General features: G+C 40.4%; 1 protein-coding gene across 5 annotated transcripts in view; it reads left to right on the top strand.

The window, feature by feature from the left end:
• Positions 1–18111, top strand: part of Tmem64 (transmembrane protein 64) — a 47019-nt gene that overhangs the window by 11731 nt on the left and 17177 nt on the right. The window contains exons 2-5 of one of the 5 annotated variants that reach the window (XM_076563865.1): positions 2988–3143; positions 5620–5791; positions 8364–8571; positions 9130–10521. In XM_076563865.1, the coding sequence (XP_076419980.1) occupies positions 2988–3143; positions 5620–5791; positions 8364–8569 (534 nt within the window). In that variant the 3' untranslated portion in view covers positions 8570–8571; positions 9130–10521. Of the gene's footprint in view, positions 1–2987; positions 3144–5619; positions 7862–8363; positions 8572–9129; positions 10522–18111 lie in introns of those variants that run through there. The other 4 variants (XM_076563868.1, XM_076563866.1, XM_076563867.1 and 1 more) reach the window with 4 other exon arrangements.

Raw genomic sequence — 18111 nt, 5'->3', positions numbered from 1 at the left:
GTTGTTATGTGCTGTGTGTGATTTCCTTTAAGGATAATTGCTGTGTCTTATTCTGTGTCTCTTTCAGCAAATATCAGAGTATCTTGCAGGGCCAGTTACCGGCTCAATGATAGATGAAATGAATTAGCAACTCATTGCAGTAATATTCTTTCCAACCCAATGCTGCATCTCCTGTTCATTTATAACTACAGATTAATTCAGTTGTAAGGAAATTATAATTTACACAATTATTGTACGATAGTCATAGAGCAACTGTCTGTAGCTAAAATACTAGATCTTAAAAGTAATCTTAAAAAGTTTAATGGAGTGGTAACTTTTTTATGTAACAAGAATATTTAAGTGGGGGTATGGTGAAGTTACTCTCACAGTATATATAGATTAGAATTTGACTAATAAATGCATGACACATGAATTAATTAGCCAAACTTCAGTAAAACATGTTAAAGATTTGAGTACTTATACAAACAGTTCTGGATAAGGATACTGAATGTGTAGATCTTTCATCTATATCTGAATTCATTATAAAATTTAACTTAGTTCTTTCAATGATAGGATGATCTGTAAGAATAAGCATTGAGAATGGACATGGTAATTCTTAAGAGTGATGAATAGGATTTGAAGGGAGTGGGGGTGTTCATAATAAAACCACAAACAAATAGAGAAGCTATTGATTAGCTAGTGTGTTATGCTAGCCAAATTAGCTACTGGGAAAGGAAAGGAATAAATCAACACCATTACCTTTAATGTGAATAAATCCCAGATTTACATAATGGCAAATATTAAAAAGGAAGGCTAATCAGAAAAAAAATTAAGAAGCAAAAAAGACTTCATAAAAGTAAAAGAAATTGAGTTTTCTCACAATGGTTTTCAGTTATATGTTTCTGTTTCTGTAAGATGAACATGAAGCAGGCACTGTGGTGCCAACTCCTTCGGAAGGCCTGCGATGGGAGGACAGCTGAAACTCAGGCATTTGAGGCCCACCTGGACAACATAGTGACACCATGTCTCAAAATTTAGGGTCTGGGGACAGTACCATAGGAAAATGTGTGATAAGTAAAATAGATGAAAGCATGCCCTCACTATGTAAAGTACACTGTGAATAAGAAAAAATTCTGAGAGCAAGAGGTAAGTATGAATAAATAAAAACACAATTGAAAATTAAAAATTGTCAAAACCGAGTAACAGTATAAATGAAACACAGTGCAGGTGGTATCCTGGTAAGATGTAATTTTTACCTTACCAGGCTACAATATTGACATTTATTAAAGCCAGTGAGCATAATGGACACATTATTACTTGCAGTATGCCAATCACTGTGATTGATTTGGTATGTAGTGTCAAGTTTTTGTTTCAGTAGTTGCTGTCCTAGTGATCTATCCTGAAATAACTGAGATGCATATTACTGTTTAACAGATCACTTCAGAACGTAGTAATGTTGTCAGTGGGTGAGGAATCTGCAGTTAGGAGCATGCGATTTGCTCTCTCATAGTTCTACAGTGAAGTGTGAGCCAGGCCTCTAGCCATCTTGTGGCTGTTGGCCGACTGGAGCCTTTGCTACCTCTGGCTACAGAGATCAGTTCCTTTCACACAGGTCTCTCCAGAGCTGCTTCTGCAATACAGCAGCTGGCCAGTGTGGGTGGGTAGCAGGAAACCTTCTCTTCATAATCTTATCTTAGAAGTGATTTCTCATTTTGTCTGCTAGAGTGTGTTTGCTAAGAAGTGAGCAGAATGCAGCCCATGTTTGAGGAAAGGATTGCCCAGGCCATGAACACTAGAAATTAGATTCTTGGGCGTGTGCTGACTTCCACTTGTTAATATACAAATTTGTTCACTATGGCTTTGTGTAGCAGGCTTTGTTTTAGGCCACCAGCCAGTTCCCAAATCATGACCTGGAGACTTCTTTATTAGTTATGAATGCTCAGCCTTATCTTAGCTCTTATTTTAATCTATTTCTCTTTATCTACATTTGTCTTGGGGCTTTTTATACCTCTCTCTCTCTGTGTCTCTCTCTCTCTGTGTCTCTCTCTCTCTCTCTCTCTCACACACACACACACACACACACACACACACACACACACACACACACACACACACTTTCTCACTCTCTCTCTCTTCTACTTTCCTGCTTCTCGTGTTCTCGTGTGTGGTTGGTTAATGGCTGCCTGGCTTCTGGCTCCAGGTGTCTCCCTCTTTTTCTCTTCTCTCTTCTCTCCTTTTGCCTAGATTTCTCCTCCTACTTATTCTCTCTGCCCACCAGCCCTGCCTGTGCCTCCCCTGCTACTGGCTGTTCACCTTTTTATTAGACCAATCAAGTGCCTTAGGTAGGCAAGGTGAAATAAATGTAGCACATCTTTACATAAGTAAACAAATGAGCAAATGTAGCACATCATTACATAGTTAAAGTAATATTCCACAACATAAACAAATGTCACACATCTTTGCCTAGTTAAACAAACATTCCACAACAGCTTTGTGGATTTATTTTTTAATAGCAAGAAAACAAAAATTGTCACAGACGCCAAGAAATACACAATGCTGCTGTTTCTGCATTGAGAGTGAGGGAGACAGTAATTCCTTGGGCTCTCAACCCTACAGTATACTGTTCCAGCATTCCTTGGCTTCAGAGTATAATATCCCATTGCCACTTAAGAATATTGAATAAGAATAAGATATCTTTTTTAATAAGATGAGAGAGACTCAAAAGTTTTTACATAGCGATCTTTATGTGGGTTTTACTTACAGGTAAGAAAAATTGGTTACTAAATGTTCTCTTTTAATAGTAGTAGAATAGAATAGCAAATTTTTGTTTAAACTTTAATTTCATTCTAAATCTATAATTTGCATGTATAATTGATAATTGTTCATAAGTTCATAAGTTATGATCTATACTCAGCTCCCTGCTCTGAAGAGAAAGCAGTGATAAAACTTAGAGAGGCTATGTTGTGACTTGACTTATGACAAATCATTACCTTCAATCTTCTTCCTAGATTGCTGACCTTTCCTTACCCAACTATCTCATGGCATCTTCGGTTGGACTGCTTCCCACTCAGCTTCTCAACTCTTACCTGGGTACCACCCTGCGGACAATGGAAGATGTCATCGCAGAACAAAGTGTTAGTGGATATTTTGTCTTTTGTTTACAGGTGAGTGTGAGGCCAAGAGTTGTCCAGCCCTACCCTTCTGTACTGATGGTTTAAACCTAGTGTTTCCTTATCATGGTTGAAGAATTGTTCCATTTTAGATAGCTGTTTCAATACTGTTTTATATTTGGATAATAGTTTTAATTTGTGGATACCTAAAAATATATGGATTTTGTCAGATGCATTGAATATCCTCTTTAAAATTAGAAAAAAGAACCATAAAAATATGATTTTTTTCACAGGGATTATTTTTAAAATCATTACAAGTCAAATGCTGTATTAGGACTTTGTATGAAAGCTTTGCCTTCAAAAAATTTTGTAATATTTGACATTCAAGGAGTTGGTTTTTATCTAAGTTTAGAATTTTTGTTTTGCTTGCTTTATTTATATGACTAAGCACTCTAATCACATAATATTAAATTTTTTATGTATTGTGCCTACATGTATTATGTGTAACTTACTCCGTGTCCATTTCAAAATACATTGAAGATTTTGGCATATAATGTATTCCTAAGGTTTCTTAAGATGATTAAGTATGTGTTATTTTCTCTTTTCTAGAAATTAGAAATCTGTCTGAAATATCTTTATAAAATTAGTGTGTTTTATTAGACTTTCTCACAGTATTTCCACTATTGAAATTTTATATTTTTGTGCCATCTTTGTAAATTACTCAACTGCAATCATTAGTGCTTCGTAAAACTAGAATCATCTCTTTTCCAGAAATTTGTTAACCCCTTTGTTTGAGCTGGCGTGTTTAAATTTGAAATGCATTGCAGGAAGGAAAAGACACATAACTCTTAGCTCAAGCATTTATAGAAAAATGGAAGCAATGCTTTGGTCCGGCCTGTTGATGTTAGTTACAGCTCAAGTTGTTTCGGAAAGGATCTAATGCCGCTGGTTTGTAAGATGGTAGTGAGGGGGTGGTCCTGAAGGTGACGTTGGCAGGGGAAGGGCCAAGCATAGGGTACGGTTAATAGAGCGAGTACACTTGCCAGGTCTTTCCATGCTAGAAATGAGTCACAGATTATTTGCTTTCTGGGTCTTACAGCCTACAGCCCCAGGAGAGCCTGCTCGTTGGAAAATTGAAACATATCTTGTATAGACATCCAGCATCTATCTCAGCTTCTTCATGTTCTGTATGTTTCTAGTCCCACTTTCCAGAACTCCAGTCCCACTTAAGTCCAAGTTTGATCTGCTCTGTATGTGTTATGGGTCAAAGGTCCCAGGATGCAGATGGGTAGCATTGCAGTTCGTGGGTCCAGACTTTCTCCAGTGTTCCAGCTCTCCCCCACACTCCACCGCTCCACTGTCCTCTTCTCCTCTCCTGTTGGCTTGAAGCAACTCAAGCTGTCTTACTTGTCCTTTCTGTGGGGCGTTTTACCCACCAACCCCACAGCTTCCCAGAGTTTTCTTGAGTGTGAGCAGCAGGAAATATTAGATAGAAGGATTTATAGTGGAGACTATCGCGGAGATAAACAGATAGAAAATAAAGGATAGCCTCGAGAGGGCCTGGAACCTATTCCAACGGGCCCCGACTGTCTCTGGCCCAGGGTTTTTATAGAGACGCCAAGGGGTGGAGCAAAAGACCTCCTCCCCCAGCACAGCCAAGTGCAGACCATCTCAGACACCTGCACTCAGGCCCGTGGTCCTGATCATCCTCTATTCGGACCTGCTGGGTAAAGCCATGAGGAACCCGAGAACGGGCTCCCACACCTTTCCCAACCTCCCTCTGTGTCCTCAGTACACTGTTCTCTTTTTCCTTAATAATCGGAAGCTTCCATGTAGGAAACCCTCAGCCTATCTAAGATCTGTTCTCCTTAATCTTCTGCCTGTGCTCCAGCCTGCTTTCCAGCCAATGGTGGAAGAGACCCATGTGTTCCTGCAGAAGGCTTGTTCCTCTGGCCTCCTTTTATTTAAATAGAGACACTTCAGAGAGTTGCTTATACATCCTGTTTGTGTCTTTCCTTTTTCCTTTTATACTTCATGAGGCTAAGGAAGAAAGCGAATGATGCATGCTGGGGAAGCCAGTGCCAAGTGTGTGTCTCCTACCCTGCACGTTTAGCTTAGCCCTTCCCAGAGCTTCTGTGTATAGTAGGACCGCAAACTCAGTGTGACTCAAACAGATTTAGCATCTTACACAGCCTGTAGCACAGATTCTCCTAACACTGTCTCCATATCTTTACATGGCATTATAGTCTAATGAAAGGTATCAAACTTTAAGTTTCCAGAAAATATATTTCTTTGGAAGAAATGAAACACTTGCAGTCTTTAGAACCCCACTTTTCTAATGCCCAGATTAGCAACTTACTGAACAGTGGCTGCTCAGTTAATGGCAATAGCTGTTACAAAAGTGGAACTTGCTACCTCCCGCTTTTAAGGACCATCCACGTGAAGAAGCTTCTTTACGCCACGTATTTATTGAATTCAAGGCCTTTACTTTTATATGTGTTGGTAACTAGTGTTTTGTTTTTATTCACAGATTGTTATAAGCATAGGCCTCATGTTTTATGTAGTCCATCGAGCTCAAGTGGAACTGAATGCAGCTATCGTAGCTTGTGAGATGGAACTGAAAACCTCTCTGGTTAAAGGCAGTCAGCCAGATCCCAGTGGCTCTCCCTTCTACAACAAGAGGACCCTCACGTTTTCTGGAGGTGGAATCAATATTGTATGATCCTTACAAACTGGTTGTCAAGAGCCTAGTATGCTGTACAGGCCTAGCAGTCACTTGCCTAGTGGCAGATACGAGTGCTGTTGCATTATGGCACAAACAAAACTGACTAGTTTTTAAATTGCACAATTTTCTAAAAGCAAGAATCATTTTCTGAGTCTGTAAATGTAAATGTAGACGCAGCTTTGGCTGCCTCTTGTTATACCTGAAATGCCTAGAGGTGTGCACTTTAGTCTTGTTGAATGGTTTTATTGCTGGGACTTATGGACAGAGAAATAACCCAAATATTTTTTCTGTTTAGTATCTTTATTTATAAAGCTCATGAATAGTTTTGTACATCTGTCTTTAAAGATGAGTAAAAGTATGCAGTTCTAAATGTATCATTGCTGGATGTTCTTTCCTTAGGTAGTCTTTCCAGAAGGAGTAAACTGTTTGTTTTTCAGGTTTGTTTTTTTTTGTTGTTGTTTTGTTTTGTTTTTGTTTTTATTGTTGTTTTCCCCTTGTCTGTTTTAAGTAAGACAACTTTGCTTCATTTTCTTTGCTTGTAAGAAAATAGATATATTTTAGTTGAATGTATGTTATCAAGCATTATGTCATGGTGGGCCTTTTACACCTTTTCATACAAGCTTAAATCCTACATTGTGGGACTGAAGTGCTCTTAAGATTCCTTTTTATTTTCACTGTGTAATATGCAAAGCAAAAGGGAAATTATTCAGGGGTTGGTGGCTCAAAAGTAGAACCCACATTCTTATTTTATTATATTGGTTTCACCCTTTAGACCTCATCAAAGGGCTGTCTGATAGCATTCTTACTAAACCATTTTCCCTTTTTATATTAATAATTAGGCTTTGAAATAAGTATACTATTCCTACAAAATGGTGGGCTTACCATCTTTGAAATTGTCTTTCAGGTGGCCTTGTTTAGTCAAAACGCCTTGTTAAAAAGAACCAAGCTTTAAAATCATGTTTATAGTTCCATTAAAGTACTAATATATTTGTCCCCATAGTCTTCAGCTTTAAAATTATAAACATAATATTAACTAAATGCCCATGTTTGTGTTATCTGTTGTGTTATTGCTGCTTTGTTTGGGGCTTTGGTATTCCTTTTCCCTGGGAAGACTCAGGAATTCTGAAATGTGAAACTGTCTCAGTTCTTTGTCTTGTAGCGTGAGTGTTGACTAGCAGCACTTAGGGCTGTAGAATACAGTCATCCAACATGATTCATATGGCACGCACTCATTAATCAGCTTTACTTTTAAAATAGTTTAATTACAAACTTAGTGGCTAGTTGATTTTGTTATGAATGAGATTGTAGAAATATGGTAACATTTTCTGTTAAGTACTTCATTTTTCTGACTTTTCCAACGTATCAAAGCTCTCTCTTCTGCCTTTTCCTTGCAGTAAAACCTTTGCCCTGGTTACTGCTGACCCACAGAGTAATCCTTTACAAGCAGATTTTTCTAGTCTTCCGCTAGAGATGAATTCGATCATGTTCGTATCCACGATTTTTGCCCTGTTCCGGTTGTTTCCCTTCCCTCACTGATACATAAGTTCCTTTGCCTTTGAGTAGCAGTAGAAGACCAGAGAACTATGATGAAAAGCATTTGGTCTACAGCGCATGATGGCCTCCAGATCTTTCTGTTATTGGTAGAAAAATAACTATATATACTTTGAGTCCCCATTGGTATTTAGTTTTAAATTTTATTTTAGTTCAACCATCCAAATAAAGGAAATATTTGATTTATTCTTTTCTGTATGACTTGGCAACATTTTTCTCGTGTTTCTCATTAATTATTTTTTTGTTAAAGGAATCTTTATTTAAGATCCATGTTTTCATACTTGTTTTAAAGTTCATGTATTTTGAAGTGCATTCTATTACTTAGTATTTGTGACTTGAACAACTTCACCAAACGAGTATCTGTTGGTAGTTTGTAATGAGTTCTTCCAAATGTTAACACTTTCCCTGATATTTGTACTAAATATGTAAAGGTAAAAAATAATTTTCTGTATTCTGCCAATCATAATTTTATATAATAAATCATCAACTTTTATAATAGTATGGATTGACCATTTCTAAAATACAAATTTAGCTATACTTTTCCAGGGTCCCAGGAAACAGCAGTCCACTATTGCCGTGTTATTTGATAGGCGCATCTGGTGGCTGGTGTCGAGGTTACATTCACACTCACCATAATCTGCAGCGTAGCTATGCCATGTTCACTGTCTCTAACCCTGCAACCTAGACTTAGGGCAGCAGCAGTTGCCAGGCAATGCTTTCATTTGGGCACATGTCGCCTCCAGCCATTTGTGTTTATGAAATGCATATTCACAGAAATGAGATGCACAGCATTCTTTCACACCAGTTAACTACAGTCTAAGGTTGCTTTATATTCATTTAGAGTCCACCTAGTTTTCAAATCTGGTGAAAGTTTCGTCCTGTTTTCTTTAAGATTTCCACTTTGGCAAATTTGCATTACTTCTTTTTAAAACCATGTTTATACTTACTGTGTTTTTATGTCTTTTTTATTTGATCATCTGATTTGTGAATTATTGAAGTCCATACTCTTGATAAACAATCATATCATCAAGTCTCTGTCATTAGAATGTTCGCTTTGAGTTTATATTCGGAAGTGACTGGATTTATTCAGGGCCAGCCATACTCACCCTTGATGCACTGTAACCAGCTGCTAATGTTCCACGATGGTTTTCCCCAGTGCTCACCTACTGGACTGTCAGACAGTTTCCTCCCTGTGAAGCTGTGAAGGTCAGTGTTCGTTTGCCCTCACTGTAAACGAATTAAGCAGTAGAGGTGCTCCCCTGTCCCCAGCAGCATATGTATTTACCTGTGGTGGCAATCTGAACTCTTCCTGGGGAAGTTGCTAGGACTTAAATTTGTTGTCCATGAGACTCTCTTTCCAGTTCTTAAAAGCCACTAGGTGTGTACCACATTGGTGCAAATAAATCCATACTGTGTGGCAGGTGCATGCCGTTCACAGAAAAGGAGCATTTGATGAGAAGAAGAGGTTTATTGTGAAGCTAGAGAACAACTGTAACTAGGTTGATGGCCTTGGTGCTGAGATTTTGTTTCAGCTAAAGGCTACACCTAGGCTGTGAATGATACTCCATGTAATACTGTCAGGCTTCTCAGATTCGATTTTTCTGGTTTCTCTTATGATAAGGTATTTAGGATATATATTTTTAAAGGTCATTGCTTCAATCTGAAAAGCCATTTAAATGGGGAGAGGAATTACTCTCGTAGGATATTTAAAACTCAGGAGGTCAAGTAAACCCACATATTGACCAGACACTGTTGACTTTGCAGCTGAATTATAACCTGGCGTGTCTGAGCTGCAGAGTGACCGCTGCAAGCTGTTCTCAAAGGTGGTTGGGATTTCAGTGGAGAGCTCTAACAGTGAAGCAGTGCAATGTCTTGAAAATTGGTATCCCACATCACTCGTGTGCCTAAGAAAATAAAAGGAAATGTTTTATTTTTCTTCTCTCTTCTCTTTCTTTTCTATGGTTGTAAAGACGTGTTCATGGGAGAGAACAGTTCAGGGGAAGGGGGGGTGCATCCTGCTTCTAGCAGTGGTCATGCTGATGATCAATCTCATGTTGGGTGTTAGGATTGTAGGAGCGGTGCTGTGACAGGTGATGCTGATTTCTTATATTGGCCTTTGCTTTTCAGCTCCTGTGTCAGAAAATGCCATCTGTTAACACATTGTTAGTTTCTTGATGCTTTTTCATAAAATCAAAAACTTGTCCTGATTTAATTTTCTGTCCATTTGTACCTATTTTCTCTGACAGTTTCCTGGAAAGTACATTGCAGCTACCATAAATGATCTTCTTAGCATCCAGAATGATGCCTACCCTTGTTTCTTTTTACCTGATCCAATGCTGTTTTTCATCTCTTGTTGTCAAAATTGCCTTCTAGAATAAAAAAAAAAAAAAGGGTCCACAAAGGAAGCCAAGTGTGATTATATATGCCTATTATGCCCACACTCCTGGAAGCTGAGTTCAAGGACAGCCTGGATTACATGGCATAACCTTGTCTCAAAAACAAAACAAAACAAAAATCAAAAATCAAATAAAGAAGCCACGGGGAATAATCATATATTGCAGAGGCTTAAGACTGGGTGTAACATCAGTACCCACATCAGACAAGCACACTGCTGCGTGCCTGTCGTTCAAGGTCATGCACCAGCAGGCTATGGCCCTCTCCTTGTTGATACTAGAATACATCTTAGCACTCCTAAGCTTGGGAAAATGTATATTAATAGGGTATATGCTGAACTGAGTTAAATATTAAAGCATGGCTATGTATGTATTTTAGTGTTAAACAAGGTATGTGCATGTGATACATTTATATTGAATCACCCTGTCAGGTTAAACAAACATCGTTATCCAGGTTTAGTAATAACCAGATAATTACCACTGCTTTAAAAACAACTCAGAATTCCTCAAGGTAATGTGCTAGATAGGAAATTTGAAAATTCACAAAATATGCGGCAAAATTGAATAGAAAAAGTGTGCTGTATATGGATAAGACCAAAAATAAACACTTTGAAATTCTTATAGAGTGGAACACGTTAATGTAAATATTTAGCATGCATAAAGTTCATGGCCAGCATGAATACTTGAAGCCTGGTCTGTTGTTTGTCTCTTGTAGTCTTGTTCAAAGCATACCTTGTCAAGGGTGGTAGGGTACTAAACAGTTTTCCACTCAGTTTTTCAGTTTATTACTTTGATTTCAAGTTAATTATCTGTTTTTTTAATGTCTCATTTCCACTGTGAACATGCAGCTGGCCCGCTTCCTGTGGAACCAGTGACTCTGGGCCGTAGGAGAGCATCCTTTCATTAGAAGGGCGTGGTCCAGGAGCGCTGACTCTCAGACACATTGTTTCTCCTCCTCTGCCCTTGGCTGCCAGGTCGAGATGAGGCTTTGTTTTTTGGTGGGCATCTTGGCAGAAAACCCAGGGTAGGGGTTTCTGTGGTACTTGCTTGGCTAGTGTCAGTGGGTGGAAAGAGAGAGCCAGAGATCCTGGGAACATACTGGCTTTCAAATCTGTGAGCTTCTGAAAGGAAATTTGATGTCGTTCCTACCAAAAACTACCATCCTCTGCGACACCCAGCACGCAGCAAAGGAGCTGATAGGCCTGAGTGTTCCCTGCTTTGGGAGGAGGGGACAATTCTGGAAGAGTAGATGCAGCGGAGCTTCTCCCAAGGGCTGCCCGTCGTCCGCTTCCCATCCCACCACGAGCATGTCTGACAGCTTATATTAATCACACCATTGTTCCCGTGGCCCCTGGAAACAGCGCAGCACCTAGAGGAGTGATGCAGCCAGTATAGGAGATTCACCAGACCTCAGATAGGATGCCCTAGCCGATGCCAGGCAGCTAAAAGTTACTTCAGAAAGAGGCAAATGCTACAACTCTAAGAACAGCACATCTTACTCCCAAGTCCCACTGCTTGGTGTACACGTGTGTGTGATAGCAACATCGGCATCCGCCCATAGGACGAATGTAGTCGTGAAACTACAGAAGGACGCTTACTAGTTTAATGTGGGTTCCTCAGCTGGTAGTAGAACATACCGGCTGGTGTCCCAGAATGGCATGAAGAACAGTGAAGAGCAAAAGCTGAAAAGGAAGGGGAAGAAGAGGCACACGTGAAAGTAAAATGGTGTGGCAGAAGTTATCCTCGAGTTAAAGTGTGCCCATCATGGGTTTCCTGCCTGAAGCCTTGAGGTGATGCAGCGCTTTGCTCAAGAGTGAACCTACTTAAGGTCAAGTGCCCTGTTCAAATCACAGGTCCACCATCAATCCTGAATGCAAGTTCTTGAGCAGTTAAGAAGTAAAGTGTTTCTGTTCTTCTGTTTCACTACGTGGGAGGTAATAGTCTGCCTCATAGTATTGGGGAAGTTAAAGAGGCTGTGTGGAGAGAGAGAACTAAGTACAGTAAGCTGTTACTTCCCAAACCTACCTCATTCTTCAGAGCTGAGAGATCCTTCCACTGGGTGGATGTAGAAGCCTAAGATGACTGGAAGGGTCCCTCAGCTCTGAAGAATGAGCAAGGGCAGTGGAACATTAAAACTCCTACATGGTTCTGGGAAGTTGCAGACACAACATAAAAAACAAACCCTGTATGGTTCATACAGCATAAAAGAGCAAAATAAAAACCCATTAGCACAAAATGTGTGAGTAAGGAAAGCAGAGCTCAGAGAAGTCACTGAGTTGGGTGAGGTTGGGTTTTTTTTTTTTTTTTTTTTTTTTTTTTTTTTTTTTTTTAGTTTTTTCGAGACAGGGTTTCTCTGTGTAGCTTTGCGCCTTTCCTGGAACTCACTTGGTAGCCCAGGCTGACCTCGAACTCACAAAGATCCGCCTGCTTCTGCCTCCCGAGTGCTGGGATTAAAGGCGTGCGCCACCACCGCCCGGCGAAGTTGGGTTTTTTGTATTGTTTTTGCACGTCGTGAAAACATAGGAGCCCTTAGCTGAAAAGACAAAAAGATGAATGTCCTAGAGAGGAGGGAACGTCTTTTTTGTTGTTTGTTTGTTGTTTCTTGTACAGGTGACTTTCCAAGTCAGTGCTTCCTTCCCAGCTATCTGCTGCCTCCACCAGCAGCCTTGAGTTGCTTACGCTGGTGCATCATGTAGACTTACTGGAATTGATTACTGCTTTTGCATTATGCACTCTTCACAGGGGCTACCAAGTTCATCCACCCTTGTTTATGATCCCAGTCTACCTTTTGTATCATGTCAATATAGTTCTGAGTGAGGAAAAGAAAATTTGAATTCTCTGATTTTTCATTTCAGCCAGTCACTTTTTTTTCTTTTCAGTAAAAAGAGAAAATTGGTTAGATATATGCTTGGCCTGGGGTTATGGTGATAAGAGTAATAGGAGGTGAACTCGCTCTTGATGAGGGAGGTGGAGCGTGGAAACAGTGGCTGTGCAGCCTGAGCAGGCCTGTGGTGAGTAGAAGAAGACCAAGCAGAAAGAAGAGAACAGGAGAGAGATGAGTAGGACTGCAGGGGATAGGCCAAGATTAGAAGGTGTACCATAGTTAGTGATCGCTGAATTGAAGTCTGAAGAATAAATGCAGATTGTTAAGGAAAGAGGAGGGACATGGGAATTCAAAGCACAAGAAAGTATCAAATATTTAAGTACAGTGAGAACACAAAGGGCAGGAAGCAAAGTATTAAACCAACGCTGGAGTAATACATAAGATGCTCGTGTTGTAAATGCACAAATGGACTCATATATAATACAGGAAGCATGAGTTTTATATTTATGGATAAGAAAATACTGAAGTAGCAAGAGTATCTGAATTTTCAATTGCACACAATAGTTAAGGAAATTGAAGAATGCCAAAACCATTAATCCAAGGGTTAATCAAGGGTGAAGTAAAGACCAGAAATCAGACATGACAATAAGTATAGGAAGGAGATGTGCAAAATAAATTTGGCAAGCGTAGGATGCAGATTGGCATATGGGGAAGGCACTGGGATGGCTCACTCTTTCTGCAATGGATGGTAGCATAAATAAGAGCAGTTTAAGGCCAGATAGCTAAAAGGGTGGTGGCGGTTCAAATGCTTCTAGGGTATGGCGATCAACAAACAGACAAAGTAGGTATAGATCTGAAACTTGAGGGATAGGGCTGTGATAGAGGATTGGGAATAAACACAGAACATGTAGTGGTAGATTTGGTACCAAGTGAGGATAATAGTGACCAGGAATAGAACTGGGAATGAGAAGAGTCTGAGCCTGGTAGTGCTGCCTGAGGAAAGCCACCTGCAGTGTGAGATGGAAGGTTCTAGAAAGAACTCAGTTTGACTACTTCAGAAAGTAGAAAAACAAAGCACTCAAATGTATTCAGTGAGCTTAACAATTAAGATGATGTTGGTGTCTTGGTGACAGTATATGGAAGCAGGAGGTGTGAAGCCTGAAGGGGTGTGCTGTGTGACTTGGAGATGAGGAAATAGATGCTGTAAATTAGGTCTCTGAATAACTATGGCAACTGAAGGAATAACAGGAAAGACCCTGAAGTGAAGGGAGACCTGCTTTTCAAGGAGGTGCACACTGCTGACTGCCCTTCTCTAATTTTTCTTTTCTTCTCTGGGGTACTGAGAATGGTATCCCTCACACTAGACAAGTACTCTACCAATCTGAGATCTTAGTCACTCTTTGAGACAAGAGTCTCACTAAATTGCTCAGATTGGCCCAATACTTGAGGTCACCCTGTTTCAGCCTCCTGAGTAGCCAGGATTCCAGGCATGTATGCTCAGGCTTGGCATCTTTCCTCTGACTGCTCATGTCTTTTCAGTTAATACACCTATTTACTGTGTCAGTATAAACTTCAAAAGACAGACTGAGTGAGAAGAGAAAGCACACTTGGGGAGCAGGGAAAAGATGAGGCAGGACTAGGTTCTTCACATTAAAGTTATCTGGGAAACCAAAGCACTTGCCACGCTGGCCCTTCTCACCTTTTTGTTCTAATATCTCTGAGTAGGTCTTCAGTGTGCACACCTCTTCAAGAGCCTCAACCAGTTCTGATGTTCACTGCTAACGACAGCCTTTCTATTAAGATGGGATGACTGAGGTTGTTTAAGCAGTGAGGTAAATTGCCATCTACAACTTCAGTTAGTGTATTAACTCATTGGATTATGCCTTAGCTTATCTCACAAGATACGAGCATGAACTCAATGGATCATTGGCCTGGAAGCTGTGGCATAATACAAATATTTCTGACTGTTGCCAATTAACTACATAATGTTGTTACAGCAGAATGTGTCCACAGCATACTGCTCCTTTACCTGATGTCTATTTCATTTTAAAGGGAGTTGTTGTTCATGTGTTTTATTCTTTTAATTTAGCTAATGTTTCAATGATCAACTGCAATAGTGGTTGAAAATATACCCAAGAATTTTTTTAAAGCAACGAAATTGACTTAAAATTCTCTTCTTGCAAAGGAACATGACTCTAGAATGAGTAGCCCAGTTGTTCCTGTAGTTAAATACAATGCCAAATTTAAGTGATCTAGGATGACTTTTAAGTACTTTCTTTTCATCCCTCTCTAAAATAAGAATATCAAAAGACTCAAAAGAGCAGGCAGATCTAATACCATTTATACTAAACTCAGTCTAAAAATTTCCTCTACTCGATGTTTATAGTCCAGTGGCGATTTTTTAAGCATGAAATAAGGCAGACACAGAAAAACAAATACCACATCTTCCCACTGTATTTTGGAAACTAAAAACTGACCTCAGAGAATAACCTAGATTATTATAATAACCACCTATTCAGTGGTTAGAACTAAACACTATTAGATGAGAGGGGAGTGGGGAGAGAGATAGAGGGAAGTTAGATATGAGCTCTGAAGTATCAGGGGGAACAGATTCAGTGTTTCTATAACAGGATTTGGTTACAGCACTCCATGATCTACTTCAGAGTAACTGGAAGACTACATAATTCCCAACACATAAAAATGAGCAATGTGTGAAGACATGGAAATGCCTCTTATCCTGACTCAAACACTACACATTGTTCACATTTGTGTAGTTAGTATTTGTAGTTTCTTATGTGTACTTTGGCTGCATTCACCCCATCAGAATGCGTAAAAATGAGTTTAAAAACATGTATTGAAAAGTTTGGTCAGTTTTAGGAAACCATCTAAAGCAGAATGCTGATGTCTCACGTCAGGAGGGAAGTCATTTTCTTAAGATCAGAAGAAGTGGGTGGCAGAGCATCCTCTGGCCCCCTCATGATTTCTACACAACATCAGGAGCCTAGGCATCAGTGAGCAGTGAGAGCTTGCTCCCTGAGCTGGTCACAGCAGGGGCCATTACCTTCAGTTAGTGAAATTATTCCCCTGCACTTCAATCTAGATTTTGATTAAGGCAGAAGTCTCTGAATATATCAAGTCCTATAAAACATATAACAATTACAAAGACTTTTGACACGCAAATCTATTTTTTTTTTTTTAAGTTTCAAATTTCTGAGATGAAGAAAAATGATTTGGGACTGGGCAGATGGATCAGCTGGTAAAGTAGGAGAGTGTGATCACCAGAACTCATGTGAAAAAAATTCATGAACCCAAAGGGAGGATCCCTGAGGGATCCCTGGGGCTCCCTGGCCCGCCAGCCTGGCCTCCCTGGCAAGCTCTAGGCCAGCAAGAAATTGTGTCTCCCAAAAGGGTGGATGGACAGCATAGGTGTGGGGACATACATCTTTAATCCCAGCATGTGGGAGGCAGAGGCCTGCAGACCTCTGTGAGTTCAAGGCCATCCTGGTCTACATAGCAAATTCCAGGCCAGCCAAGACTAAGAGACCCTGCCTCAAAAAAATAAAAAAGAAAAGAAAAGTGGATGACACCTGAGGGACAACACCCAAGCTTATTGTCAGGTAGCCTACACCTACACACACACACCCACACACCCACACAGAGAGAGAGAGAGAGAGAGAGAGAGAGAGAGAGAGAGAGAGAGAGAGAGAGAGAGAGAGAGGGAGGGAGGGAGGAGAGACACGATCATATAGTTAAGATAATGCCAAAGTTTGTTACATGGCAAGATAGGATTTTTCTCTGCAAAAAAAGGAAGCAAAATCTGTGCACATTCAGGGACATTTATAAGAAATAACTGAAAGGGAGGGAGATTATTTGTAAGTCGCAGTTACAAGCAATTTCTTCCCTCCTAGCCTGCTATGTGTGGCATATGGTCAGACAAAGGGTGCTTCCCTCCAGTGTTAGACTCAAGCTGAGGACGTGACAATGAATGCTCTGCAGATGGTCATCATCCCGACATATTTCTGTGGAGGGAAGAGGAGAAGAGAGAGGAGGAAAGGAGAAAGGGGGTAGGGGAGAGGAGAGAATGAGCTTTGAATACTCAGGAGCAGATCCATAATCATTAGATGTTTTCTTAGCTGGAGGACCTTTTGAGCATATTGATTTGCTAGAGTCAGAACCAAAATGGGGTTATTTTTTTTTTTCAAACATCCAAAGGACCTGTTTTCCTATTACATTTTAGTTGTAATTCTACAGAAAGGTTCTGATGTTTTAAAACCTATGTTTTGCCACTTGTTCAACCTCAGTTGGCTCTTAGTTGCAGATGGGAGGTGATGCTCGGTGTAGTTTCTCATGTGTGCTTTGGCTGCATTCTCCGCAGAGGCTGTGAAATGGTGCAAGGCATAAACCACGACAGACATGTGGAGTGAGAGTGCTCACTGCCCCTCTTCATTTACTCTCAGATTCTTTACCAGTTCTGCGGGGCACAAGGGGGAAAGGCCCGAATATTTTCACTCAGGTCTGACATCAAATCCTTTGGCATTATGTCACTGCCGAGTGTTAAGTGCCTGAGACAGCCTCACGGTGACTTGTGAGTTGGTTTGTGGAGTAGCAACACTGGAGTAGACTGGGTTTCTCTGATACTTGTGACACACAAGCCCCAAATTAACTTTAACGTGAAGTCCCAAGGTTAACATCAGGTTTAACTGAGTTAGAATCACCTTTCACCTTATGATTTGTTCTTTCATATTCCTCCTCAGAATTAAACAGGAGGGATTCAGCCCCACTGTTCTTCCTATGGGGCTTGCTACAGCAATGTCAGGGCTAACTTACACCTGGGAATATGTGAGTGAGCCGGAGAAGCCTGACGATCCCGTGATCAAGTCATGAATTCCCTCAAACTAGTGTCCCACCTTACAATAATTATCTCCAAGCTGGGGTTGGGGATTTAGCTCAGTGGTAGAGCGCTTGCCTAGCAAGCTCGAGGCCCTGGGTTCAGTCCTCAGCTCTGTTAAAAAAAAAAAAAAAAAAAAAAAAAAAAGACTAACAAAAAAGACCAAAAAAACAAGGTAACTGGCACACACAACCTTTTAGCGACGGCGGTGGTGGTGCACGCCTTTAATCCCAGCACTCGGGAGACAGAGGCAAGCGGATCTCTGTGAGTTCAAGGCCAGCCTGGGCTACCAAGTGAGTTCCAGGAAAGGCGCAAAGCTACACAGAGAAACCCTGTCTAAAAAAAAAAAAATACCTCCAAGCATTTCCCCTGCTTTATAATGTGCAAGAATGATGCAAAGATCATCTCCAATAAGTATTAGGTCTCCAACCCACGACAAATGGCTAGCTGAGTTGCCTATTTAACATATCAGAGCAAGCCTGGCCATCTGGGATGCAGATTCCAAGGGGGCACCTGGGGCTGGCAAGTTGCTGGAGTGGTGTGCAGTTGATTCAGAATCTGCTGGGACAGATAGATTGGGGACAGAAGGTAAAGTTGAGGAGTTTAGGGGAAATTTTTTATCTTGATTGTACATTTGAAAC

The sequence above is a fragment of the Peromyscus maniculatus genome, chromosome 2 (assembly GCF_049852395.1).
Source record: "Peromyscus maniculatus bairdii isolate BWxNUB_F1_BW_parent chromosome 2, HU_Pman_BW_mat_3.1, whole genome shotgun sequence".
NCBI classification, from domain to species: domain Eukaryota; kingdom Metazoa; phylum Chordata; class Mammalia; order Rodentia; family Cricetidae; genus Peromyscus; species Peromyscus maniculatus.
This window is presented reverse-complemented; position numbering and strand designations above follow the sequence as displayed.